At 46.9% G+C, this 26,722-nt stretch overlaps 2 protein-coding genes across 5 annotated transcripts in view; one reads left to right on the forward strand and one right to left on the reverse strand.

Annotated features, from left to right (window-relative positions):
* The first annotated feature begins 4,206 nt into the window (after positions 1–4,206).
* Positions 4,207–7,901, forward strand: nr0b1 (nuclear receptor subfamily 0, group B, member 1). Its single transcript, XM_061792413.1, has 2 exons — positions 4,207–5,082; positions 6,314–7,901. The coding sequence occupies exons 1-2, from the start codon at positions 4,287–4,289 to the stop codon at positions 6,553–6,555; spliced, it is 1,038 nt and encodes a 345-aa protein (XP_061648397.1). The 5' UTR covers positions 4,207–4,286; the 3' UTR covers positions 6,556–7,901.
* A 2,914-nt stretch (positions 7,902–10,815) lies between these two features.
* The window catches only part of il1rapl1a (interleukin 1 receptor accessory protein-like 1a), a 186,409-nt gene continuing 170,502 nt past the window's right edge, over positions 10,816–26,722 (reverse strand). For 3 of the 4 annotated variants that reach the window (XM_061792411.1, XM_061792409.1, XM_061792412.1), the window contains 4 exons: positions 21,132–21,277; positions 17,943–18,089; positions 15,990–16,160; positions 10,816–12,662 (listed from right to left, as the gene is read on the reverse strand). In XM_061792411.1, the coding sequence (XP_061648395.1) occupies positions 11,941–12,662; positions 15,990–16,160; positions 17,943–18,089; positions 21,132–21,277 (1,186 nt within the window). In that variant the 3' untranslated portion in view covers positions 10,816–11,940. The remainder of the gene's footprint in view (positions 12,663–15,989; positions 16,161–17,942; positions 18,090–21,131; positions 21,278–26,722) is intronic. The other variant, XM_061792410.1, reaches the window with a different exon arrangement.

Consider the following 26,722-nt stretch of genomic DNA (forward strand, 5'->3'; position numbering starts at 1 on the left):
TTGACTTTTCCTAGCGTAGAATTGGTCAAAAACGAGCGTGAAACGCTCGCCTGTCCGTTTTGGGAACCCACCAAAGTTGGGTTTTGGTGCAGGAGAGCAACAATTCCACCGAAGACCTTCCACCTAATAACTCAAGTTGGTATTAGGGCTGCACCATATTGGGAAAAATGACATTGCGATATGTTGGAAAATCCAGGACGGCATACATACCCGTCATGTGAAAAGCGGCACAAATTTCTCTTTTTTCCCCTTCTCGAAAAAGGATCCTCAGTCGAGCCATTCGGATGAAGTCTCGCTGCACTGTAATATTGAGCAATAGTCCAGGCAGACATGAAGTCACATCATTTCTTTTCATGCCTAGTTATACTGCAGTCATTCGCACATTCCTAACACTATTCATTTGCTTTTAATCTATCTGTTATTTTACACCTGTTTTAACACACGCATTAGTATTTCTATATTTGAGTGCATTAGTTTAAGCGAAACACCTTGCTGTGTGCACCTGAGGTTAGTCCCTTCAACAATTCCATGGCTCTCCCCCCAAGTGTAACCTGTTGCGACATGCATTCGTTCGTCACATTCTGAAGATACAATAAGTGCAAAACGGGGTACACACATACACACACGATTTGAGCATTTTTCATCCAATCAAAGTCAGCAAAAGTCCGATTATTGAATAGCGCTGTTAATCGAGCCGAATTGAAGCATTTTCCCCCTTTCCCTTCGAAGTGAGCAGAGGCCAAATTGTCGTATGTCTCTGAAAGATTATTCCGTGGCGTGGGGTACGCTAAGTCACATATACATGTACCGACAATCGGTCAAAGTCAATGTGACTGTAGCTCGCGGTGCAATCCTTTTTTTTTTTGTTTGTCTCAAGATGACTCATCGATCAATTCCACACAAGCGATTCCAAGTCTCAAAAATCAGTCCGTCCATTTTTATGCTCATCACTACAGTGTTTCTCGTCTTTGTTTACTCCTATTGCGCAGGTGGCAGTGGACCCTCAACTCTGCGGAACAATTAGGCTAAAGCGCAAATTCATCTGCTTTATCCAGACCTGCCTTTTCCAAGCCCGAACCCCCCCCCCCCCCCCCGTTGCCGTCTCTTTCCTCCTCTCCTGCTGCAGCTCCTCACCTCATTCCTCTTTCGTGACAAAGGCAAGGAGAGCACTGAGTCATGACATCATAATTCACCAGCTCCTGTTTTCTCCGTTAAATCAATATCAGCGTGTCCGAGTCAAGGTTGTCGGCCGGCCTTCACAGCTCGCCTCTCCCAGCCTCTTTCTCGTGGAAAAAAATCCAAAATCAAAATCAAAATCAAAATCGGATAAATTGTCCCTAAAATAATTTAGCCTTCAGTTGTGTCACTGCCCTGCATTTTGTTTTGTTTTGTTTTCGGACCGGCTTCTGGCCTGATAAACAACACTGACGGAGCGGAGCGCCAAGGTAATGCGGATGATAGAACCGACTGAGACTTTCAAGACTTACCTATAAGGACTTATCTTGAATGACTTGGCTTTCAGAAGTCACCATTATGAACTAAGCTTGAGGTACTTTTCTTTGATGGCTGGTGTTATTAGATTCAATAACTTGGAACTTGCTTTAAGGACTTGTCTTTCAAGACATGGCTATAAGAACTTTAGCGCTGAGCTTTAAGGACTAGTCTTGGAGAACATGGCTTCCAAAACTGATGGAAAAGGACTGAGCAAGAACTTAAGTTTAAGGAGTAGTCTTTCAGAACTCTGTTTGAGGGCTTGTCTTTATGGACTGTAGTTTCTTTGAGCACCAGCGTGTAACAACGTAGATGTCATGACAAAAGCTTCTCTTTAACAATTTCGCTTTAAGCACTGAAGAACTGAGATTTAATAGAAGTGTTTGAGGGCTCCTTCATAAGAACGGGACGCCTGCGTACAACGAACTGGCGACGAGACAGACATGAGGTCAAATAGGTGAGGTGATCAGGGGCAACGAGGCGCAGGTGAGCGGAGACCCGGGTGCTCCCAAAACCCCCCAAAAAAAACCTATTAATCCTGGTGCTCTTGGTTATTTCTTTTGGCCAGGACTAAGAGCCGACGTAGTGCAATTGTTTGTCAGATATCAGGTCAGGCGAATCAGAGGATTCCTGCAGCTCCATTGAGACCGATTCCTGTTATCGGCGAACCATTTGTACACGTCATTACATATAGACTGCGTGGGACCCCTTTCAAGAACAAAGTCGGCGAATCGATACATACTCACGATGATGTGTGCTTTTACCCGCCCGCTGCCCAGAAGCAGTTCCCTTGCGTGTTGTTAAGGCACCGATTCCATTCCTTTTCCACTTTCGGACTCCCAAAACGAGTGTCCGATTTTCTTTCGAATATCTTTGCCCAGCGCCTATCATCCAGAGAGCCGAGGCCTCCAAAAGGCCCATGCCACTCCAGACACTACAATATTTTCAGTGCTCCCTGGCTATATCGAAGTGAAAAGATATTTTGAATACTTCCGCGAGCGCCTTCAGTGTAGTACCACCTTGTGCCACCGCATGCCAGGGAGCACAGAGGTTTACTTGGAGAGATGCTTTGTGGTTAAGAGCAAGAAGAGGAGGCAGAGAGGGTCCCCGACCGAGCGCCGCTAATTGTCAACCTTCCTGCAGAGCAGAGAGGATATGTTGATGCTTTGTGGGTGTAGCAGTTTTTTTAAGGTAGGAGTGACGATAAAAATCTGAAAGCAAGCACGCACGCACGCACGCTTTGTCTCTTATTTAATCAGAATCAGACTCCTCTTTTTTTGCCAAGTTTGTCAAAAACACACAAGGAATTTGTCTCGGGTCGTCGGAGCCGCTCGAGTACCACAGTTGATTGACCGACTGTATATTGCAGTACACCAACATCGCAGCGGACCGGCCAATATGACTGTTGCGCACATGTACATTGCGCAAACCAAATACTGTGCAGCCCTAATTAATATATGTGGTTTCACAGTCATAACGGCCTTCCAAGGGAAACCCACGACAAAAAAAAAACGTTTGCCACCTCTGCTCTACACAATGATGTCGTGTTTTTTTGGGGGAATGCAGTGCCACCTGAGGGATGGAAGGTCACGGGCATTCGCGGTTGGTTTTTGGCATTGCCGCTTGTGTGCATACATTTCTTCTGATTCTCGGAATCTTTTGATGTTCTGAACGGTAGATGATGAATAAATTCCTCGCAATTCCTCGCAATTGTCGCTTGAGAAACATTGCTCTTAAACTGTTGGACTATTTGCTCACGCCGTTGTTGATGAAGCGGTGAACCTCGCCCCAACCTTGCTTGTGAACAACTGAGCCTTTCAAGGATTTTTCCTTTGTACCCAATCATGACGAGCACCTTTTTTGGTGTATTTAATTTTGATTGTAGCTTTATTTAACCAGGTAGGTCAATTGATAACCAGTTCTCATTTACAATCACAACCTGGCCTCCTCTTCCTAATTAACATGTCCACCTGTGGAATGTTCCAAACTGCCATTTTTTAAAAATGTTTTCTATTTATTGAGCATTGACCAACTTTTCCAGTCTTATTGTTGGGAACATATTGCAGGTGTCCAATTTAACATGAGTGAATATTTGCCCTAAAAAAACAATAATGTTTATCAGTTTGAACATGAACTATCTTGTCTTTGTAGTGTATTCGGTTGACTAGGATTTGAGAATCATGGTAAGACGCGGAGATGAGAACCAGTCATGTGACTTTACTCCACAGACAAAGTGCCAACCACTCCCTTTGAAGCCAACTGCCTTGAAGATACATGCCCCTGGTAAATGTCTCCCCCTCGTGGGTCACCACGGTATTCAGTTTCCCACAACGGGCCTCCTTCATTGCAATTGAGGTTTGTAGGCCGATTTTCTCAAATGGACACTTTTTAAACTCGATTATAAGTCTTAATTTGGAAACATTGTGCAATACACGAATGCGGAGGGGCCCCGCGATTGGGTTACCTTGATCCCCCAAATGACGAAATAGCCCCTGACTCAAGTACAGGGTGCGAGTACTTCTTTCTCTTCCCGACAGAGAGAGAGAGAGAGAGAGAGAGAGTGGAGGGAGGTGCCAGAGAGCTTGTGGGAGGTGGGAAAATATAGGGTGTGATCGGAAGCGGAGAAAGTGCAGGCACACACGGGAGCCTCACGCCCCCCACCCCCCACCCCGCCCCCCCACCAAACACACAGAAAAAAAGCGCGTCGCCCCTCACTCGGCGCTGCAAAACAAAACGGCGACTCCTCCGCACTGACGTCCGCCGAGAGACGCGCCGTGCTCCCCGGCCCAGCGGTCATGGCCACCACGCCTGAAGGCTGCCGCTGTCGGGGTGCGAGGCACCGCGGCGGCGGCGGCGGCGGCGGCGGCGGCGGCGGCAGCATCCTCTACAGCATCCTCAAGAGTGACAGAGAGGAGCAACAGCAGCAGCATGAAACTCTCCACAACTTCCTCCACAGCCACATAACCTCCTCGTCCTCGTCCTCGTCCGCCGCCTCTTCTGGAGCCTCCGGGCCGGCGTGGCGGCTCCAGGAGCCCAGGCAGCAGCAGCAGCACGCGGCGTGCTCCTGCGGGGCGACGCGGCGCCGCGGCGTCCTGCGCTCCCCGCAGGTGACGTGCAAAGCCGCCTCCGCCATCCTGGTCAAGACGCTGCGCTTCGTCAAGAACGTGCCGTGCTTCAGGGAGCTGCCCGAGGACGAGCAGGTGGTCCTGATCCGGAGCGGCTGGGCGCCCCTGCTGGTGCTCGGGCTGGCACAGGACCGCGTGGACTTCGAGACCGCCGAGACCGTGGAGCCGAGCATGTTGCAGCGGATCCTCACCGGGGCGCCCCGGAGCCCGAAACCGAGCCAGAGCCAGAGCCAGAGCCAGAGCCAGAGCCAGAGCCAGAGCCAGAGCCAGAGCCAGAGCCAGAGCCAGAGCCAGAGCCAGAGCCAGAGCCAGAGCGAGGCGGCGGCCGGTTCGAGTCCAGGCGCAGGAGCCGGCGTGTCCTTGGCCGACATCGAAGCCATTAAAGGCTTCCTGAAGAAGTGCTGGAGCGTGGACATCAGCACCAAGGAGTACGCCTACCTGAAGGGAGCCGTGCTCTTCAACCCGGGTACGTCCGTCGCTCCAGGCCCCGCTCGTCACGTGAAAGGGGCACCCCAAAAAAGGCCGTCCGGAACCACACACACACACACACACAAAGTCATAAAACAAAAACAAAAACAACAACAAAAAACATCTTTGAAATTGTTCAAATAACCTATTAGGTACACTTTTTGCTAAGCAGCCATCAAATGAATATTCCTAAGACAGGAATTTGTATTGTATTTTTATCGGAGCACAAACTCATGATGATGCGCCTTTGGAGTTATTTTTTCCATATAGCAATACAACAAATGACTAAAAATCAATACATTAACATTTGTGAAGAATGTATTTTAATGGACACATTTATGACTTTTCATTTATAAAATCCGACATTTCACAAGAAAGTGATCAAAACGCTTGTCCAAAACTTGTCCACAATACAGGTGGTGCGTTCCGAAAGTGACTTTGCATTTATGTCTTGACGAACAGATATGGAATGGCGGCGGTGCGTCTATATTCATATATGATATGATATATTAAATATAAATGTAATAGACACCTGCTCGACCTCGAGTTCATCTGCTCAACATGCAAAATAGCAATCAAACACAAACATTTGAATTGTACTTTTATACATACATATTTTATTAGATTCAAATGTTGTTTTATTACTTGTTATACTTAATGATTGAAAATGAACACACTGATTTTTTTGGGGGGGGGTTGAGATCATTGATTCTAATCATGTAATAATGCTTGTTTTATGTATTCTATCCATCCACCCATCCATCCATTTTCTGTCGCGCTTCTCCTCACGCGGGTCGCGGGCGTGCCGGAGCCCATCCCGGCTGTCATCGGGCACACCCTCAACCGGTTGCCAGCCAATCGCAGGGCACAAACAAACACACTAACAACCATTGGCACTCACAGTCATCCCTCGAGAATGCATTTTCATCACATGTTCATGATGTACTACGCGAGCAATATTCGGTGCAATTATGCTCGGCAAATGTCGTCATCTTTTCTTTGTAACATTTGGTTCACCACGTGAAAGCGTGACGAGAGCAAAAAAAAAAAAAAAAGCCGCTTGTGCAGTTTGACAATGACGCGCACGCGCGCACACACACAGTGTTATGTGGATGGCTGAAGAAGTGCGCTACATCCATCAAGATCAACATTCGGGAGCTTTTAGCTTGCGGAGTCGTGCGTAAGTTCCTCCCGAGTTTCCCGCATCTGACCGAAGCTCGTCTTTGCAGACCTGGAGGGTCTTCGCTGCCTGCCGTACATCCGGTCGCTGCGGCGCGAGGCCCACCAGGCGCTCAACGAGCACGTCCGGCTGATCCACCGCGAGGACGCCGCGCGCTTCGCCAAGCTGCTCGTCGCCCTGTCCGCGCTGAGGTCCATCAGCCCGTCGGCGGTGGCCCAGCTCTTCTTCAAGCCCATCATCGGCGGCGTCGACATCGAGGAGGTGCTCATGGAGATGTTCTACGGGAAGTAAGGAACCGCATCCCACTTGAGGTGACCTTGCAGTTGCCCGATGTACTGGAAGGCCCAGAAAAAGGGATGAGTGCTCCGAGTCATCTCAAGCAGCCGCTGTAATTCCTAGCTTCACTTCTTTGTTACATCGGCTCTTTTTCGAAAACAAACTCCCTGGAGTGTTGTTTTCCCACCGCTGTTCTTGACACCCTTTCCACGGCGTCAGCTGACCAAACTCGCGCGGCAAATTTGGCTCGCCATGCTTTGTTTGGGAACCCGCTGGAATAAGCACTAACATTAGGGCAATGCAAAATCAGCATCAAAATCCATATTTAGTACCTCCGTAAAGGCAGAATGGCGGATTCACTTCTTTTATTTGGTGCCAGTGTACCTAATGAAGTGTCTTGTGTATGAACCCAAACGAAGTGCCACTCAAGACAACACAAATATTCCACGCCAGGTTTTGGATGGGAGCTGGGAAATGTTTCCTTTTGAAGAAAACCATAATGACATCTTTCAAGTTATATTGTTGGATTTTTATTCAGGTTACTGCCGTTTTACATTTTTCCAAAAAACAACCAAACAATTGACTGTCATAATGTTATGGCTTTTCCCATCTGACTAGAGCGTGGCTGCAGGTGCCTAACCCCAACTGACTTTGAGTGAAAGGAAGGCTACACCCTGGACTGGTACATTATGTCTTTTATAAAAAAAAAAAAAAAAAAACTTTATTGCTATATTATGCATTTTTTCCCAAAACGAAATCCAAATGTATCATACAATACACCATTCCCCCCCCCCCCCCAAAATATATGAATTTACAGCATTGTCATAATACCACACCTTAAAAAATGGGTATGACAATCATTTGATTTTTTTTCCTTCAAAAAAACTTTATTAATAGACACATGACACTTTCCCCCCCCCCCCCCCCCCTCTGAAATGTGAATTTTTTATTGTCATGAAAAATTGACTTAACAGAATGCTTTATCTCCCCAAAAACAAAACATTCAAACTTTTATTATTGAGAAGGAAAAAGGATTTCACTGTCGTAATATATATATATTCTTTTCTTGAAAAAAAGAAAACTTTATTGTCATGATATTCCATTTTTTGCTTGACAAAATATGGCTATTGTTACAATGTGCTATCTTCTTTTCACAGTTTTATTGTCATAATATGTTGGATTTTTGTTTGTAATTGTTGAAAGTATGACACTATTGCGACTTCCCCCCCCCCCCTCCGAGATTCGAAGTGTATCGTCAGATTGCTTTTATCATGACACGATGACAAGCCCGGTGTGTTCGAAAAGCGGGGAAAGAAACTATTATTTCAGGCGGGACTAATAAAGTTGTTTTGAACAGTCAACATGGAGCAGTTGACTCCAAATTGTGTTTGTACGTACAATATTTGCATCCTGCGGTGAAGGAAGTTTGGGCGAGCGCACAGCAAGCCAAAAGCGGCGAGTTGATGACATCGGATAGGACGGGATGCCGCCCGTTCACGGCGCGTGCGGGCGGGAATGGAGCGATGGCTTCAAAAGCAACACTTGATTTTTGGTAGAAAAAAGGAAGGAAATGCTTGATTGGAAGAAGTTGAGGGAATGACCTCTTGACTTGTTGCAGGCTCTCTCTCTCTCTCTCTCTCTCTGTGTGTGTGTGCGCGCGTAAGTCATGTCGGTGTGTACGTGTTCCTTTTAAATGTCACAAAGCAATAAGGAACATTTCGCATGACACAATGAACCAAATCACTTTCTAGTATTCACTTTCGAAATCACTACAACAACAATGATTGACTTTTGGAAAAAAAAGACTCACTTTGTTTTTTTTCATTCATTAATCGATAGACCTATATAATAATAATAATACTATAGATTTTTTTTTTAAATGTAATGTTTTGTAACTTTTTTTTAATTTTTTTTATTAATAGATATAATAATAATAGTCATCGTAATATAATCTATAGATAGCTATTAGCTGGTTGAAACATTGGACCACAGAGCTACTCCGCCCCCTGGTGGTCAAATGTAAGTAAGTGCTGTGAGTAATAATAATCATACAAAAATATGAATCTTCTGTCTCCCAGTAAACGTTAACCTGTGTGTGTGTGTGTGTGTGTGTGTGTAGGACGACTGTATTTGTATGTTTTTGTGCGCGTGAATAAAAAGGACTTCCTGTTGTGTATCTGCTCCCGTTTACGCAAAGGAATGTGGACCAAAGTCTTGCGACGCACAGCATCCGCTGCACTTCAGGGTTAGGGTTTCAATACAAGCTTAGGGATACAAGGTAGGGTTTCAAATGAGCGTTTTAAAACAGGGTTAAGGCTTTCAAATTCGGATAGTGTTAGTTTTTCAAAGAAGGATTTCAAAACAGACTTAGGCTTTCAAATGAATGTTTCAAGACAGGGTTAGTGTTTCCAAGTAGGGTTTCAAAACAGCGTGAGGGTTTCAAATGAGGGTTAGGGTTTCGAGAAGTAAATGGACACACAGGCATTTGTGTACACACTGTTAGCGTAGTAAATAAGTCGACTTTTGGGCTGTGTCCTACTTTAACTTTCACTTCTTGTTGTGTTGTTTACCACCCGCGATATTGCCTAATGTGCGCGTGCGCGTGCCCAGGAGATGGCGCTGTTTGGCAGTGGGCAAACCACCAGGATGCAAGACTAACAATGGTATTCGTAAGACCTGTGCAGAAGTAGTGAGAAGACATCGTTTTGTGTCTTGGTGCACGCACCTAATAGTCAATAGTTCAAGTATCGATCTGAAGTGGGAGCAGGCTGCAAAGCTGACGGGAAGTCTGCTCGTTTGAATTGGACAAATGAGCAGAGGATCTTTCTACACACAGCAACTACGCTTACTTCTTACTTCAAGATCGACATATTGACCTGTACATACATAGCATACTTGCTTGGATTTGTTTTATACTTGCATCAATGACAAATTGTACATGGCGCTTGTCCTCATCACGGTCGCTGGGAACTTGACTACAGCACTTGAATTCATATGACAGACAGGCTTTACATGCTTTGGCTTTCCGCTGTTTTGGTTAGCAACAGAGTTCAAATGAGCTCTTAGCACATCCGCCTCACAGTTCTGGGGACCGACCGGGCTTCCCCGCCCGTGTGGAGTTTGCGTGTTCTCCCCGTGCCTGCGTGGCTTTCCTCCCGCGTCCCCAAAACATGCGTGGGAGGTTTATTTGAAGCTTCAGGGCGGACCCCGGCCTCTCGCCCGAAGACTGCCGGGATAGGAGAAGCGGAACGGAAGATGGATGGATGGATGAATGAATGAATGCATGAAATTGACATTGAACTGACTTTGGACTTTTTTGTTTGGATGCAAATATTTGGGTCTGTGGAGTGCCGGCCCACCCATCAAGTCTAAACATTGTATTTATTTATTTTGCGCTCCCTATTTTGGAAAATCTGTCTGTGAGCGAGCTGTTCGGAACTTCTGCCCTGATGTTACATGACAGTGAGGCTAATTTACACAATAACCACTCTTCGATATTATATCTTTGTCACTGCTTTCAACTTGGCTTGAACGTTGTTTTGTCATGTGAGCAATTACTGACACACTTTGTTTGAGCAAAAGATGATGAAGTGTTTTAAAAGAACACCTAAGGTCAGGGCCAATGCGCTCCAGACAACAGATGGAAATGCCCCACACTTTGTGGGCAGCGTGCGACACAGGATAAAGGAAGAGGGAGATCGGTCTGGTGAGACTCTCATAAAATGATCTCCAGTGCACTGGATGACTTTTGCTTTCATTCTCAGCCTGATCATTAACTGGGGATTGATTACACTGCCCACACGCCAAGTTTACGCCCAGTGGATGGTTAAATCAGCCAGCGGTGACTTCGTGCAAGCGTCATTCATTTGCATTCATTTGGACGTGGAGGGGTGAACGTTTGCTTGCTCAGGAGGAAGTCTCCAACGTTTCCAATAACAACAAAAATACATAAAGAAGTAACTTGCTCGTCACTTTTTGGGGGGGGGGGGGGGGGAAACACCGTGCAGCCCTCACTTTGGCGGAGTGCCGCCTCTGGTCGTCATGGTAACAAAAGCGGTAGTCGGCATTGGCGCGATACGGAACTGGACGCCCCCCTTAACCGAGTGTGAAAAATGGCACGCGTGTCCTTCGAAGTCAGCGTGTGAACAATGGCGTCGGTGAGCGGAGGAAATATAACAAATGGCAATGAAAAGCGAGCCTCGAGGTTTTTTTGCTCATTAGACGTGTAAAGCGTCTAGCGCCACCTGGAGGTTCACACAAAAGGGGAGGCCTGCAGAGGAAATCAAAGTTGTTTTTAATGTGCAGTGAGAAAAGTAGAAGGGCAACGGATCATGATTTGTGTTCCTATAAAGATAGACATTTCTCTCCGCGTGAAAATTGTGTTTATATATTGATATCAATATCTATATTATATATAGAATACATATCTATTTGCTATGCATACTCAAAAAAGTCACACCTTCAAATATATCTAAAGTCTTTTCGCCCAAACACAAATGTACTCTTTTTCTTGCCTTAAACATGAATTATTGTTACATAGGAAACCAAAGCAGTTATCAGAATGTGAACATTGTCATGGTTTTTGTGTTCCTTTTCAAAACAAACAAACAATGAAAATGATTTGAGTTTATGTGGGATTCCAACGTCGTGTAGAAAACACTGCAATGTCCTCCCTCGGTGGATGAAGCAAAAATGGGACTCCTCAGGCAACCGCTTAGAAAAATAGAGTTCTTTTTTGAAAATAATCTACACTTTCTTTTTTTTCTAAGGTGAGGCATTCTCAAACAGCGTCTCGAATAGAAAATAGCAAACGTTGTCGTCGTCGTCGATTGGTGTGGACAAGCCCCGCCTCCTTCTTCTCAGGCCCTCACTTTTCATTTTTGCATATTCTATGATCTTTGTTGTTCTTGTTGTTGATATTCCTTTGTTTTTTTGTTGTTTTTTTTTTTAAAAGAAGATACACCTTTTACAGGTCAAAAGACACCAAAAAGAAGTCGTTACAGCTCCTGGAAGCTGATAAAATGTCCAGGAAAACCTAAAAAGAATACAAAGATTTCAAATGAAAGCGGACACTGCATAACGGGCTTTGCAAACAAGCACAAAAAAAACAACCCAAAAAGTGCTAACAAATATACACTTCTGGAAGTTCAATCAAACTCCTAGGATGGAGAAGGCAACAGACGTGTGAATGAGAAAACGTAAGAGGAATGCTACAAATGAACGGCGAAATATGTACATAAGACCCTGTTTTTGTGTGCGCGCGTTCTTCCTTTGATGGTTACAAATCTCCACGTAGAAAAGAACCCTTAACGGAGCGTCTCCCCTTGAAAAAGCAAAAAAGCAAAAAAGCAAAAGGAAAGAAAGCCAAAAGCACTGGCGGCCCGTCGACTCTGCAGCGGGTTACCAGATGACGCTGGAGATGCTGGTCTCGCGGGGCAGCAGGGGCAGCATGGCGTTGTTGGCGTGCGCCTCCTCCAGGCTGTGCTCGCGGCTCTTCCCGGGCGGCCTCTGCCCGTTGAGCAGCGTCAGGGGGATGTTGCAGTAGGTGTGCTGGCTCCCCAGCGACGAGAGCGGCGGCAGGGCGCCCCCCGCGGGCACGTCGTACTCGTAGCTGCGGTAGTAGTGTTTCTGCCTGACGGCGGTGTGGTAGGAGTTGCGGAAGGACGAGCGCAGCTCCGGGTGGGCGGCGGCCACGGCGGCGGAGGTGGCCGCCGCCATGGAGATGGCCGAGACGGTCTGCAGCTCGCCGAAGGCGCCCCGCTCGCTGACGTCCAGCGCCGGCTCGTGGCCCGGCATGGGCTCGGTGCGCCTGAAGGGCATCTCGTACCGCAGCTGCTTCCAGAACTTGGAGTGCAGCTTGTTGCTCTTGGGGCCGCGCCACTTGACCACGGCGAGGGTCTTGATGGTGTGCTTGAGGGCCTCCACCTCCTGGTAATTCATGATGCCGCGCAGCTCGGCGCACTCGATGAGGATCACCTTGATCTCGCCGGTGACCAGCATGTTGCGCAGGCGCGTCTCCAGCTCGAAGATGCTCCAGCCGCGCCGCACCACGTAGTTGGGCGTCATGACGATGATGAGCCGCTTGCTCTGATCCACGCAGCGCGCCACGTCCTCGATGTAAGCTGCGGGAAACGGGAAGGCCGGTCAAAAAGACGGCGGAAGGGCTTTTCTCGTCGGAGGACGAGGGACAACGCCGAACGATACACACGAGACAACAGCCCGTTTCGCGCCACACATCTACGTCGCTTTTTGAAGTCGACCCGCTGCTTCCGACGCACAATTACCCCCCTCGCGTATTGCCACTTCACTGTTCGTGAATTCACGTGTAGCGGACCACCGCAATTTGCCAAAATCTGCAGTTCATTGACGCCCGCAGCTCTTTTTTGTTAACCCCCGATTTATCCCATTAAAACAAAACAAAACAAAAATACTAAAATTGAAAAAACAAAAAACTACATTGTTTTGAAAATTGAAAAGAAATGGAAAAAAATATCCGCGCATAGGCGATTCCACACTACGCACCGCGGTGTCCGCTGTATTCGGTTGTTCCCCCCGCGGAACATATGCACACCTATCATCGTTTCGTGCGCCCTTTCTGACATCCTCAACATGCCATCAGATGCCAGCTAAGCCCAGTAGTAGTACTGTAATTGGTGTCAAGGAAGTATGCTTAAGCGACATATCTCGACCGAGAGACGAGGATCTTTGCAAGTCATGGAGAAACTAAGTGTAGCCTGGGTTGTTAGAGGAAGTTACGGAGAGCCTTCGCCATATGTGCATGCACGTGCGCACCTTTTGGTGCATTTTTCCCCAAATAAAAGGTGATTTTTATCAAATGTGTTAGAACTGATATGTCAGCAGGGGGGGTGGCGTCAATTCCTCACGTTATTTCACAATTTGTGCCCCGTCTCCAAAAGCAACCGTCCGTGTCCCAGACGCTAAGCATCCGATTATCTGAATGCGCCGAACCGCGACGGCTGCACGAGTGTTCCTGTCAACACGCGGCGTCACGTCACTACAACCATGGCAAGTGACGGGGCGATGAGTAGGTCAGTTCGAATCGTCTCAGTTCTTCGTTGATCTTCAAATCATCGACTAGTGGTGTTTAAGGGAGAACCCGATTGCAATTTGCCACCCACATTCATTCTTCTTAAGGACTTTGGAGCGATTACAGGGGCCCTTGAGTCACAACATTCCCGATATGCGACATTGTGAGCTTGCGACTGGCACCCGACGACGGCGTAAAAACACGTCAAGGCGCCGCCGTACTTACTGTTTGGAATTTGATTGCCGATGTACCGAAATCATACCGACGCAGTCCACCGTGCGGGCGAATTTGGGTCACGTTGAAACTGGAGGAACGGAACCGAGGAAATGCAAGGACATCGGTATTGTTCCGCACCGATGAAACGACACCTAATGTGGGTTTACTGGCGCGAGGGGACCAATTCTCTCCAGATCACCCTAACCCAAGACGGTGGAAGGGTTCATCACATAGTCTTCAATTTACTGGCTTCTCGGTGGCGACCGATCAGTTCCAAGTTTGGATCCATAAATCAGAGCGGTTGTCTTTTTCAGGCTTTGGCAGAGAAAGATGATTTTCCCTTCCTGGAGTTAGGGACTGTAGCTTCAAGGCAAGCAAAATATTGGGTCACATATCGACCGCCTCTAAAATCAACCGCTCGTGCCTCGTGGTAATCGTGTTTGAGCAAAATGTTCCGGCATGGAGTTGGAAGTCAACTGAGCTGATCTCGCTCGCTGACTAGTCAGTGATGAACTTGTCACACTAACATGTTACTTCAAAGATTGATCCAAATTTGCCCAGGTTCCATTTCAATTCTTTCCTACGGGCAAATGGCGGGGTTCCTTCCCCTGCCCCTGTTATTTGTGTGTGTGTGTGTGTGTGTGTGGAAAGTATTGCAGATTGTTTTGATGGGTTTACCGATTCTTAACTTGAAAACAAACGCATACTGTTTCAAAGGCAATCAAAAAGTCAGCATGAATATAAAATCATGATCATTTAAGCAGTTTCATGATTTCCCAAAATATATTCACAATCTGTTTAAAGCGTGTGGAAGTAATCCAACTACATAGTGTTTATAAAAACAAGACCTTTTGAATATGGTCTTACTATGCCAGATTTGAGTCTGGAACATATCCCTTGCGATAAAGGGTCGATTCTCGCAAGCAGTTTCAAGCGTTTGCGGTGATTGACGGGACGTGTCAGCAAATAAAGGGCGGATCCAAAGAAAAGGCTGCGCAATGAATAGCAGGAGCGGACCGACTAAGCTACAAGTTAAAGTGGGGTACACACGTAGCGATAATTGGCCCTGATTTGAGCACCCCCCTTCCGATCAAAGGAGCGATTGTCGCGTACATTCTAGAAGATCATCCTGAGGGATTATCCTGTCGGAAGCACAATCAAAATGACGAGAAGCCTTGGAACAGTAACACTTAGCCTAGATTAGGGTATTTTCCCTCTACTACTCCCACTAGTTCTTGTGCTCTTCTTCTTCTTCTTCTTCTTCTTCGCATTATTTTCCGGCTGTCTGGACGCTCGCTTCTGCCCCTCGCAGGACAGTCTTGGTACTACGCCGGACGTGGTTTTTGGGTAGAAGACTCAGTTGTTGGTGGAGATGTGTGTGTGGTGTACTGGGTCTCAAGTTCATCACACAATACAAAGATCAGCAAGGATTTCTTTTTGCCCTCCGTCTGTGAGGGAACATTTACAAAATTGGTAGGTGTGTACCCTGGCTACATTTGTGTTGTCCCGTGATGATTGTTAAGCATGTAAAAACATTCGAGGGCAAAGTACCTCCAAAGAGCCGCGTGTCATCCTGGTAACGCTCAGTGGTGAGACCTAAACATAAACATGTTGACATTCGGGTCAAGAACACACAACACGAGACACGCCGACACAAGAACGGCGTTCGTCAAAGCTGGCCTCATCTGCTCTCACTGAGCTTTCCTTTCACGTTTGATTGGACCACAAGCCCCTCGATCGGACATTCGTCCGCCGTGATCGCTTACGCTGGCAGTCATTTTGCTTTGATTAAAAAAGGAAGGCGGCGGCGCAGTCAGCGACGACTCGGGGCCTTCGACACATTTCCTACTGATGTTGAATTCTGTACGGTCCGACCAGGACGTGTTTGCGTTTCGTCTGTTCCGCACGAAGCCGACAGTACAAACGCGTTGCATCGGACGCGTTGCCTCGGACGGCCTCCCCAGCACAGTTAGCATGCGTGAGAATATGTTCAGATGGAATTTTTAGTGGTTAAAAAATGCATGCGCCGAGGCACGCGAGATGAGAATGTGCGCTGTATGACACTCGACAATCAACATTCCAGGAGCTTTAAAGGGACAATGTCCGCAAAACGCAAAAGACACAAAAACACTCAAGGTGAAAAGGTGTGACAGCATCGACCAAAGCAAAGCAACCGGCCGCTTACTTCCGGTCGGGATGAGGTCCCGGTCGGGGATGAAGAGTTTGTAGCCGTAATGCTTCTCCAGCACGTCAGGGAGAATCTCCAGGGCGAAGCGTTCCTCCTCGCGGGTCTCCTGGCTCCACTGGTCAGGGTCCACTTTGGTGTAGGACAGGTAGGCGTCATAGTCCTTGTTTTCTGGAAGAACAAGAGGGGCTTTTATATTGCGTCGATTTCAGAGGCCAACGTCTCCGACGCGTGTTGCCGCTAAGACGAGGCCAATCCATGTTTCACGCGCGGCTTCACTTTGTGCGGGAACACTCTCTATGTTCACGGGTTATTCTTTTACGGTCAAGGGGAAAACAAATCAATACTGGCCATATTGGGGGGCAATCCGGGCTGTCGGCTGCGTTCTACGCTTGACTATAAGCTCGCTGTCGCCAATTAGGAGGGCACCGACAATAACAACAAAGGAAAAGCAAGAAATAACCCTTGTGCGGATTTTCCCATTAAATCGGACCGCGATGTCGGTCGGTCGGTGCCTCGGCGGCCAAGAACGTCACTGGCTGAGGATGCGACAGCAGTTGCCGTGGCGATGGCAACACACCGCAATTAACCCCTTTAATGCAAACTCGGGGAAGCAGCATCTTCACAACGCACGCGTTCCTGTGGTGAAATTGGGAAATCAATTGGTGGAGGAGATACAGAAATGATTTCCCACAAGGCGGCGGAAAGAAGCCAACAGGCAGAAAATAGACGACCGGAACAAAGTATCAGTTGTGACATGTTCAGTAAGTCCTCGTCATTATTCTCAGCGGAGGGCCGACCGAAAAGGAAAAGAGGGGCTTTTTCGCAAAGTCTTTGAGGAACACGTTCCGCTTTGAAAGGACCGGAGAGGAAGGCCACGTCGGGCTGCTTGCGCTCAGCATCGAACGCGCCGTCTCCAATTAGCACCCAACCTTGCAAATTAACCACCTAGCAAAGTTGCGGGAATCAAAACAGCTTGTACCGGCGCGCCCCCGACGCTGTGACTTCATCATGCCGAAGTTCTCGGGGACAACAAAACAATGTTTCATCCCTTGACAGAACGTGCGGAAAGGACGGACTTTTTTCAAAGAAGACGATTCCGAAAGCGAGCGCGCTCTGCAGAATGCAAATTCAGCATTTTTGCCTGAGCTCTTTCATCTGAATAAGACCAGCCCAATGGAAAGAAGGCATCGTTATCTCAAGCCCCCCCCGCTTATATTTCAACATTTGCACACAGACGCTGAAGTGTCTTTGGTACCTTTCGTCGGAAATCGATCCTACCGAGCGGGGTCCTACGTGCTTTCTGTAAGGTGCCACCCCAATATTAAAAACACTCCAGTGCCTGTCTTGTAGCGCTATCTTTAGCTATATCAGCTTGTTCGAAAATAAAGGAACCGACCTCAAATTTCAAGGCAACGTCAGATAAAACGACACTGCGGCAATTTTCGTATTGTGCTCCAATCGGATTTTCTCAAACGTCATTTTCTGTTTTGCTCATCAAATAATATATATATTTCTAAACAATAAGATAAAAGCCGGTTCTCAATGGGGTCGAAACAGAAAAAACCTTGGTAGGATGACAATGAAAAATGGGAAATAGCCAATTTGAAAACGGCTCAATTAAAGAGCCAATCCCATTGCTCATAGAATTGAAGTGACATCGGTGAGCACTCGCGATTCCGAAGGCGGCCGTGCAAAGATGCTGAAATCTGATCGGGCAAACCAACAAACCAACAAACAACGTAACAACGTAACAGCAACAAAAAGGCCACCATATGCAAAAAATACATTTGGGGGGGATAAAGTCATACAATGCCACGGAGTAAACATTAGGATTCAGGTTGTAAACGTGGGGTGAGCGCTTGTTGTTCGGCCCACCGCTGGAATATTGAAGGCGCATTTCAAGCTGGCTCGACCTCAATTCCGGGAAGAGAAAGGGAAAATGCCGTTTACCTCCGTCCGGGTCCTCGCTGCCCAAGTGCCGCCTGTAGAACAGCATCAGCTCAATCCTGTAGCATTTGTAGAGCGAGATGAGCAAGATGAGCAGCAGCAGGATGGCCCCGAGACCCCCGGCCAGCTCCACCGTGTACATGAGCTCTGCTGAGGAGCGCGCACACGCACACGCACACGCACACGCACACACACAAGGCATTGTTTGATTCGCTTTTTGGGAACCTGTTGTCCACTATTCACTGAAGAAGAATTCCCCAATTGACTGTTTTTGCGCTCAGGCCAAGCCCCGTCTAATAGGAAAGTCATTGTGTCGGCGCCACGCTGCCAAGGAACCGATGAAGTGAGTCGAGGAGCTTCATTTAGACAAAAGTAGTGCTTTGAGGCATCTAGGGGCAATTAGAAACATCACTTACTCGCGGTGGGAAGCGGGGCGAAGTTGTAGACCAGGACTGAAGGTTTTACTCTTGACGTGGGGGCTTCAGAAGGAAGCGGGGGCTCATGACCTTGCGTGAGGTTACTTTGACATGGTCACGGGTTGACTGACCTTGACCAGGACCAGGACCAGCGTTTCTGTCAGATAGTTTCGGATCCTTTTTCGGATCCAATAGACTCAAATGTCTGAAGCGAACTTTTTTGAGAAGTAGCGCGTGCGTGTGTAGGACGCATTTACGCATTTCCAATTCTACTGAATTGAGCCTTTTCTTCGTGCAAATTCGGGCCTCAATTCTAAGAAGCTGGGCTTCCGGATATGCAACTTTAAGCTGACAGTCATCCGCTCGGTTGCATCTTCACTCCCCGGACTGACGCGTCATCGGTATCGGGGGAAGCTAAGCTCCCGGCGAGGCGGCATCCGTCATCGGCGGGCGGACGCGAGAGGCTCACGGCTCACGGGGGGAGCCCAAGACAAATACAAAAAGCGATGAGCAGAAAGCGGATTCGTTTGGTCGGCGCGGCAGCGAAACAGCGCTGCGCTCGGGCCGCCTTTACTCGCGGCACCGACGTCCCTTGGGTCTTTGCCGCTTATAATGACCGTGCTCCTCCGCCCCCCTCGCTGCGTTCCTCCGCTCATTCCTCTTCTCTATTATCCCCTCCCCATCTCCCCAGCGTCTTCGCATGACTTATGTTGTGAATTAAAGCAGCGTTTACCCGCTTCCCTCCGCAAAAGAACTTCTGCACTTTCAATCTCTGTCGGCGAAGGCCCCGGACCCGGACCCGGACCCGGAAGCCTTTGCGCTCTTTGTCTTAGCAAATATTGGGTCCGCTACAAAACCACAGCCATCTTAGACGTCGTGCCAGGTCCATACAAGACAAAATTGAAGTAAAAACCATTTGAAAAAACCGGCGCGAGCTTCAGAGTCGAAATGGTGAAGGCATAGCGACTCGTCGATGAGTATTTTATTTCTTCCCTTCAATTAAGAAATGTCCTCAACAGTCAACAGCAAATCTATATGACTACTTTATTCTCATAAAAATAAGAAATTGGGCTTGTAATATTCTACCTTTCATCTCATAGAATGAGAGAATTAGAGAATTTCAAAAGGTGGACTGTATGGTTCCACTAAATCAGCAGTCAAAGTCGCTGGGACAATTTCATTGGGCGCGCGAGACGGCTGGGAAGTTTTGCGGTGTCGCATCGAGGGAGTCGGCAGCGACATGAAATCAACATCGGGGCGTGAAGTGAGTGAGGGGAGCGAGAGAATGAGCGCGAGCATTGGAAGGACATCTCCTCTTTGCTGCTGCACGCGCAGTCAGCGGTTGTTGATGTGTCGTGACCAACTCAAGCACCATTGCTGTGCCTTCAAAAACATCTCACAGAGATTCTGATGACAGCAGGGAGACAAGATGCTAAACTATCAAAACAGCTTTTTTTTCTGAAATGGAAAAAGTGCACAATCTACTTAGTTTCACTTCAAAAGCTTTACGAAAGATAATAACGCCCAGCATCGATTGCGACGTTATCATTTAGAATGACTGTGGTTGTAGTTCACAACGAGGAACAACCGCACCGCCGCATACTGAGAGATTTTTCGAATATATCGGCCCGCTCCTATTTGGGTTTACGGCCGGCGGGACACCAATTTGTACGCTTAGTCGGAACGGAACGAAGTCGGAAACTTATCATTGCGGTCAACGTTTGTACGGGAAAACCCTTCTCGGCCGTAATCCGACGACCAATGGCAGTAAAAGAGAAAATGTCTTTGTGCCACGTGACGTTGTATTCCTACGCCGCCGCGCAAACTTGTTGATTGCGCGCGTCTGTCACCTCAAAGTTGAAAAAGAAGTCAGGACTGTTGCAAAGAAATTGCAATGTTACGCAGAAAAAAGTCAAACTATTAAAGGGAAAAAGTCACAAAGTTGCAAGAAACCAATTGCGGTTAGGTGAAAAATAAGTCACAACGCCGCATGAAAGATGGCATCATATTTTAAGAAAAATTCGAGGTAAGTTGCGTACAAAACGTTGTAGTGTTGCCACAGTGAAAATAAGTAAAATCCATCCATCCATCTATCCATCTATCTATTTTCTGTCGCGCTTCTCCTCACGTGCCGGAGCCCATCCCGGCTGTCGTCGGGCAGGAGGCGGGGTACGCCCTCAACCGGTTGCCAGCCAATCGCAGGGCACATGCCAAACTAACAACCATTCGCACGCACGGTCACACCTACGGGCAATTTCGAGTCTCCAATGAATGCATGATTTTGGGATGCGGGAGGAGAAAAGCCACGCAGTCACGACAGGGAGAAGACGCAAACTCCACGCAGGCGGGGAACCCCGGGGATTGAACCCGGCTCCTCAGAACACGATGAAGAAAAAAAGTTGAAAAATGCCATTTGCAAGAACACGTTGGACATTTCTATGGGGAAAGTTGTAATAGGATTGCAGTGAAAATAAAACATGAAATATGAGAGTACAACGTTTGGAAGAGAAAAACAAAAAAAATGATGAATGCAGTATGCTGTTTTTGCTAGTCAAAAGTACCGGACCTTCAATAAGTATTGATGATTCAAGAGAAAACATGAAATATGTGAAAAATAATTCATATTTCCATTTGATGTATTAATAATGGCTTTATGTGGCTTGAACAAAGACTCCTCCCAGGCCGAGAGCAACAAAAGCATTTGTCAAGGTTGACGCGACGTCTCGGACGAGATTCCCAAAGTGCACGTCGCCCGTCGTGAATGTTCCGTCCTCACCCTTCCTGAAGAGCTGCACGCTAGCCTGGCGGCGGCCGTTGCCGTTCTCCACGTAACACGAATAATTTCCCAGATCCTCCTCCTCCACTGAGTCGATGGTCAGGGAGATGGCCACTTCCTGCTCGCCCAGATGCTTCTTGACGATCCTGTGAGACCCCCCAAAAAATGAAAATATATATATTATATCATAATGATAATAATAATAATAATTCTCTTAATAGTCATTTGTTAGTGTGCAGGAAAAGTGTACGGACATAGCGAAGTGGTAGGAAAGGTAACACAGAAATCGACAGTTTCATAATTGGAATGTGTCAATTGTAAATTGTTTTTCATAAATTGTGACGATAAAGGCTGCCCTCCATTTGGCAGTTCCATTCCTAAGGCAGCGACGGATTGGCACAGAAATCCACATTCACGATACGCCGGCATTTGCACCGTTTACGAAAATGCAGCCTGAAGTGCTTGGTTTCAACTTGTGCACTTATGTGACACGTCAAGAAATTCACAATTACAGAAGGAAAACAAATACATAATCATCAACATTAACACAACACAACAATTACTACTAGTTATGTTTGAAACGTATTCTTTGCACAAGACTGATTGCATTTCTATTATTTGGAATGGTCCAAGGTAACGGATTGTGTCGGAAGTCCCACTGTCTGGCATTTCAGTTTCCGGCATCCATTTTCTATCGGGCTTATCCCGATGAGGGCGCCGATCCCGGCTGACTTCCAAATGCGGGGAGGCGGTTTTACACGCTGGACTGGTCCAAACTGTCAGAACTGTGAAGCGGACGTTTCAACCGCTTGATCACCATTTCTGAAAATTAACCAATTCAAATTGAAATCCACCCCCCCCCCCCCCCCCCCAAAATCAACTCCACTCCCCCGTTTGAATTTTCTTCTTCTTACAAAACTTGATTAAAAACAATGAATGATTTGTTTGATTCCTTTTGCTTTTCAGGTGGCCTTTCTTGACAACGTGAAGATCCCCCAAATGTCCCCGCATCAAACTATGTCAATTTCTTCGCCTGCACTCAAAACACATGAGATATGAAACTCAATAAAGGTTCTTCCTCAAGACCACGCGCCACAGCGGGACGAAGGAAGGGAATCAAATAATGGCGATGAGAAGAAAATCTTTTTTTAGCGGCTGCCATGGTAACGGCGAGCGGCGACGATGTAATATTCCATAAAGTAAATGAGCGTCGCCGCCCGGGCTGATGGAGGGGAGAACGGGGCTCGCGTCCCGCTAGCGCAAACACTTCTACTTAGCCCACTCTGCACAAAGGCCAAGTGCAAAGGAGAAAGCCAAAACAGCGTGTTTGTGCGCGAGCGGCGGCTGAGCCGAGTGAGGCGGCCATGCGTCGTTGGCACGATGTGTTAAAGAGGCTGAGAAGAAGGCAGTGTGTGTGTGTGTGTGTGTGGGTGTAGGTGGGCATAATGACTCCAGCAGCCCTCGACTCTCTCTCACTCACTCTGTAGCCTTCCAGCCGATAAACTGCGCATAAGGACGGCGAGCTGTGCCGCTTTGGCGCCAGTAATTGAAAGTGCGCCACGTCCGGTTTGTTGTTCAAAAAAACAACAACAAGAGGAATAATTCATCTCCGCCCAGTCTCGCCTCAAGGGATTGTGGGATACGTCGAAGGCTCCCGGTTCACCCGCAGGCACGGCTAACGTAAAATGGCAACCTGCATGGCTAATGGAGGGGAGGCGGCAAAGTTGAGCGTGTGATGCAGACACGCAGACTTCATTTGGTCCACCTGCGCATCCAATGAAGTGCAATAGCCCATTTCATAATGTTTGTAAACAATAGGATTGGTCGCGGGGAAGAAACGTCATTGACTGAAACGAGGACAAAAACTCACTCCCCGGAAGATGTAGTTTTTATTCGTTATCCCAAAAAATCCCGAGTTAATCTGGATAAATAGAGCAGATGTTGTCAATAATTGCCAGCGAAAGGCAAGATGGCAAGGCTACCTTGTGGCGTCGTCGCTCCATTATTTCCAGAGTTACAGACGGGGAACCGAACCTCCGTCATCGGGTTTGTGGTCGACGTTTTCTCACACGTAAAGTACGTGTGAAATGTTTGCTCATTTATTGAGTCGTTTAGCGAGCCTGCTAGGTAACAGTGAACTATCAAAAGACCCCTCCACTGAGTTTTCATGTGCAGTTTGGGCGTCATCTTGCTAACTTATTTACGGATAAATAGTGGCCTTTTACATTTAGTTGACATAAATACCGTCTATTTTTTCCCTTCGGCATATTGCACAAAAACTATGAATATATAAATGCATATCTCAGCGATAGTTGAAATCAAAACTGAGAAGTATTGCCTTAGAAGGCAGGATTTCTGATGTAGTGGCTCGCCGTAGCTTGTGCAGGTGCGCCGAATATTCAGTCAATGCATCAGACTTGTGTCGTTGCACCTGAAACGTGTGCGAAGTGCAGTTCATGGACGAGCACAAATGAGTGCATTGATTCAGAGGCTGCTGCGGGCGCATTAGCGTTGCGTTACTCCCTCATTAGTGCAGTCAGTGTTTGCTGCTCAAGTGATTCATTTCAAACTCAATCCATTTATTAATGCGCCCACAAAATATGCCCGCCAAACACCATCCGAAGTGGGTCAGCGGCACATTGATCACCCCCTTGAACAAAATGTTGTTTTGCAAATGTATGAATCCCCTCGCACGCTATGCTAATGTCCATGGGTCCGTGCTATGACAGCGACGGTGGCACGGTCCCGCGCAAATGAGAATTCATGGGCTCATAGAATCGAGCTGGCCTGGATCAATAACATAAATGGCAGCAGTGAGCTGTTGCGCTTAAAAGCGCGGCTTCCATGCATTTGGAATGAAGGCCGACGTGCGTGCGCGAGCCAGCGTGAAGTCGGCTGCAGGACCAGCGCGCATTTGTTCACGTCAAGACGCTCCCATCCCTCCTCTCGAGCGCGCCCTCCATATCGCCCGATGACTTTTATTGGCGGGAACTCGAGGCCTCGGCCGGATGGGGAAAAAGCCGACGGTAGCAAAATTAGTAACGCAGGGCGATTGATCACATACTCTATTGATCCACTGCGAGGAATATTACCGTGCATTTGGGGGAATCCTTGAGCGAGAGCGGGTTGCTTACAGGGAGATTTATTTCCCTCGCATATTCATATCGCCGCGCTAACACATACGCTCGCCCTGCGTTCAATCCCTCAGCCTCTCTCGCCCGCCCGTCTGTGTGCTGCCGGAGGTGAGCGCGCACAGGGAGATAGCACAAGTGGTGGCGGTGTGAAAAATGGTGGTTGTTAACCATCGGACAGGGGCCGTCTCCGCCAGAACTGCAGCCGCTCCAAACAGCCCTAATGGCGGACACGCACGCCCAGCGGCTTGTTTTTTAAAATGGCTTTTATCATGCGTGAGGAAGACGCACGCACGCACGCACGCACGCAAATGAGCTCATTTTGGACGTCTTGGAGAAGTAGACGCCAAAGTGAGACTCTTTTTTTTTTTTTTTTTTTTGGGGGCTACGCGCTGAATGTCCTGTTTAACAGCGCATTAAGCAACATTCACTTGCAAAACAGCGAGCAATGTAAAAGGACGGAAAGGAGAACAGTAGAAAGCAAAAGATGGCAACCGTGGGAAATTTGACACATCAAAAAGTGTGGAAACAGAAATAATCTGTTTCAGGGTGAAACTGTGGTCATCATACCAGCTTGATTAACTAACTGTACTGGCATTTTCTTTTTTTCCTTTTCAACAATAAAAAAATAAAGAAAAACTTAACCACAGTTAATTTGATGTTATGTTTGACATCAAATCGAATTGATTTAGTTCAAAACACATTTTTGTTACTTTTATAATACCTCTTTTTAAATTTGTGTTACTTCTATGTTAAATAAATTTACCCAGCAGTGACACGGGGAGAAAATATTGTACAACTCATTGATTTTTTTCCAATATTCACAAAAACAATTATTGTTTAAAAAAAAAGGCAGCGGGTCACATTGACTACTATGTTTTTGGTACAGTAATTCCCCGCATATTGGCGCTTCACTTTTCATGAATTAATTCACCAATTTTTATTTTTTTTCCGAACTACAGTCTTTTTGTGGTCTTGTACATTTCGTGGTGTCAGTAAAGTGTGTCGACATAATGCATCTTGACGAAGAGACAAGCTTTGCATGTCAGGGGAGGAGCTAGTTCAGCCTGGGTTGTTAGTGGAAGGCACAGAGTCTTTGCTGTATGTGGATTTACATTTGAATTTCCGATGCATTAGTATTATTATTTGTATTTTTTTTTTTTTAAATCCCAAAATTCGTAACATTACAATGTAAAAATGTCACCCAAGACTAAAAAGTGCATCATTAAGGCAAAGCATCAAAACAATCTAACTCTAGCTTTGGTTATGACGCGCAAAAGAGTTAGTAGCTAATGCTAATGCAGAAGGTTAGCTACCGCCGCTAGCTCAGTGTCGCAATATCTCCGGTTGGCATAGCACAGAAAAACTCCGAAGTTCATTGGGACCCGCTGGAGTCGTATTGCTCCGAACGCGAGTCTGTGTACGTCGCGCAAGTGGGGGCGGACAAAAGCCAAAGCAAAAGCAAAACATACGTTTCACGCATGCTAAACTGAGAAAGAGCAAACTTGTGAAATTGCCACACTTTTTTCCAAATTGTACGACACTTGGGGCACTAGTGCAAATGAAATCAAGACCATCATTTGTTCAAGTTGAGGTGCGCTCTCGTAGCTCCCAACACTGCTGAGATGGGTTAGTTTTGCCACATTTCTGCATTCGCTAAGTTACTTACACTGCATTGGACTTGTGACAACACCTTCCGGTGATTGCAGTTGAGGTGGTGACACATAATCGATGCGGCAACACTGACATCAGTATGCTAATATGCCGAGCCGCCGAGGCGACATCAACGCTATTTTCTTCATGAATACCAAGTTGAGGCCACATTACAGCAAAATAAATGCAGACCAGCAGCTGCTCAGAATGAGGCAAAATGCGTCACGGGGAAATTGCGGCTTTTAGTCATTTGGAGTCAATAGGCTGAAACATGCAAATGAATTTTACACGGGCTGTATGTCATTTCTCTGGGCGCTGGTACTACAGCCTATTAGGACACTAAGCTTTCTTTGCTTATACAATATATATATACATATTCTAACGTTAAGGCACGGACGGCAGTTGCGATCCGCTATAAGTATAACCTCTGTGGACATTTGTTTGCTCATTTAACTTCGCGTCAGTTAATCGTCTCCATACTAATTATCGGCTAAACACTAAGTGCTCATTACTCAACTTTAAGCAGATGTCAATAATGTATAAATGTCAAACTTATAACCTCTGATATTGATGAATAATTGTGTATGGTGAAAAATATTCCATCTATGCGTTAGTTTGCTAATTTAACTTGATCAATGGTACTTCTCCAATTTAATTGTCTGGTTAATAGCGGTGTGAATATTCTCTGATTATGAGCGGAATATTGCTCAATGTCCGTTAACATTATTCCTCTGACTTAATTGACAGAAGCCGTCGCAGGAAATTGTTGTACATTCCTTATGAAGTTCGTTTATTTTACGTCAGGCA

The sequence above is a fragment of the Phyllopteryx taeniolatus genome, chromosome 12 (assembly GCF_024500385.1).
Source record: "Phyllopteryx taeniolatus isolate TA_2022b chromosome 12, UOR_Ptae_1.2, whole genome shotgun sequence".
NCBI lineage: Eukaryota > Metazoa > Chordata > Actinopteri > Syngnathiformes > Syngnathidae > Phyllopteryx > Phyllopteryx taeniolatus.